The sequence below is a fragment of the Capsicum annuum genome, unplaced genomic scaffold (assembly GCF_002878395.1).
Source record: "Capsicum annuum cultivar UCD-10X-F1 unplaced genomic scaffold, UCD10Xv1.1 ctg60112, whole genome shotgun sequence".
NCBI lineage: Eukaryota > Viridiplantae > Streptophyta > Magnoliopsida > Solanales > Solanaceae > Capsicum > Capsicum annuum.
In genome coordinates this window covers 1-1,104 of record NW_025868890.1, presented here as the reverse complement: position 1 = coordinate 1,104, position 1,104 = coordinate 1, and the positions used below count along the sequence as shown (strand labels likewise).

At 41.7% G+C, this 1,104-nt stretch overlaps 1 protein-coding gene across 1 annotated transcript; it reads right to left on the bottom strand.

Annotated features, from left to right (window-relative positions):
- Nucleotides 1–467: 467 nt before the first annotated feature.
- On the bottom strand, nucleotides 468–974 carry LOC124893474. Its single transcript, XM_047404469.1, has one exon. It carries the CDS (start codon nucleotides 972–974, stop codon nucleotides 468–470), a length of 507 nt encoding a protein of 168 aa, XP_047260425.1.
- Between the last annotated feature and the right edge of the window lie 130 nt (nucleotides 975–1,104).

Below are 1,104 nucleotides of genomic sequence, written 5' to 3'. Positions count from 1 at the left end.
GTAGTCAAATCCTTTACAAGATAAGAGAAAGGAAAAAATTCAATAGATGAGTTATTATCTTGACAAAACTTAGAGACGGGGATTAGATTATTTTTAATAGCCGGAGAGCAAAGGATATGTTGAAGCTGGAATTGGTGATTTGATGCATTAAAATTCACATTACCAGTATGAGAGATTGGAATGGTATTACCATTACCCATGACGATTTCCTCCGAACCGTGGTAGTTTTGCGTAGTGGCTAGACTCTGTGTGTCTGAGGCCATATGGTGGGTGGCACCACTGTCAAAGATCCACGGAGTTGACTGATTTTGGGAGCTTGAAGCATAATTAGCATGCGCTTGAAGATGATTGTGAGAGCATGTCCAACATACACGAGCAGAATGACCTCTGCGATCGCAGAGTTGGTAGTAGAGGTTGTTGTTGGAAGACTGTTGCTGATTATTAAGCCGAGGTTGCTGATTCTCACGCTAGGACTGATAATTATTTTGTTGATTTGGTGCATTTGATCTTCGATTATTGTTCTGGTGATAGGTGGAGCCTTGACGCGTAGGACTGGAAGTAGTTCCCTTAGCAATGTTCGCAGTGATTGGAACAGAAAGTGTCTTTTTGGAATCCTCATGCTGCAGGAAAAGCTCATGATCAAGGAGCTTTTCATATAGTTCTTCATAGGGGATTGTTGAATGTTGATCACGGAGAGCGGCTGAAAGTTCTCGAAATTCAAATCCAAGGCCAGTGAGAATCTTTACAATGAATTCTTCATTGGATACGGGGGATCCATTAGTGGAAAGTTCATCACAAAGAGACCGAACTTGATGGAGATAGTCTGCAATAGGGCGGGAGTCTTTGGAAACGCGGGCTAGACGGTCTCTAAGACTAAAAATACGAGTTTGAGACTTATTTGCATAAGTAGTATGCAAGTCTTCCCAAGCGACTTTAGCATTTGTAGCAGAAGTGATGCCAATGGTCGCATCCATAGTTGCCAAGATAGCATTTTGTATAAGCTGATCTTGTTGAAACCAGGAAACAAAATTAGGATTGGGTACTTCTTGGTTGTTTTCACATATAGTTTTGGAGGGGGTTGGTATCGACCCATCAAGATAACCA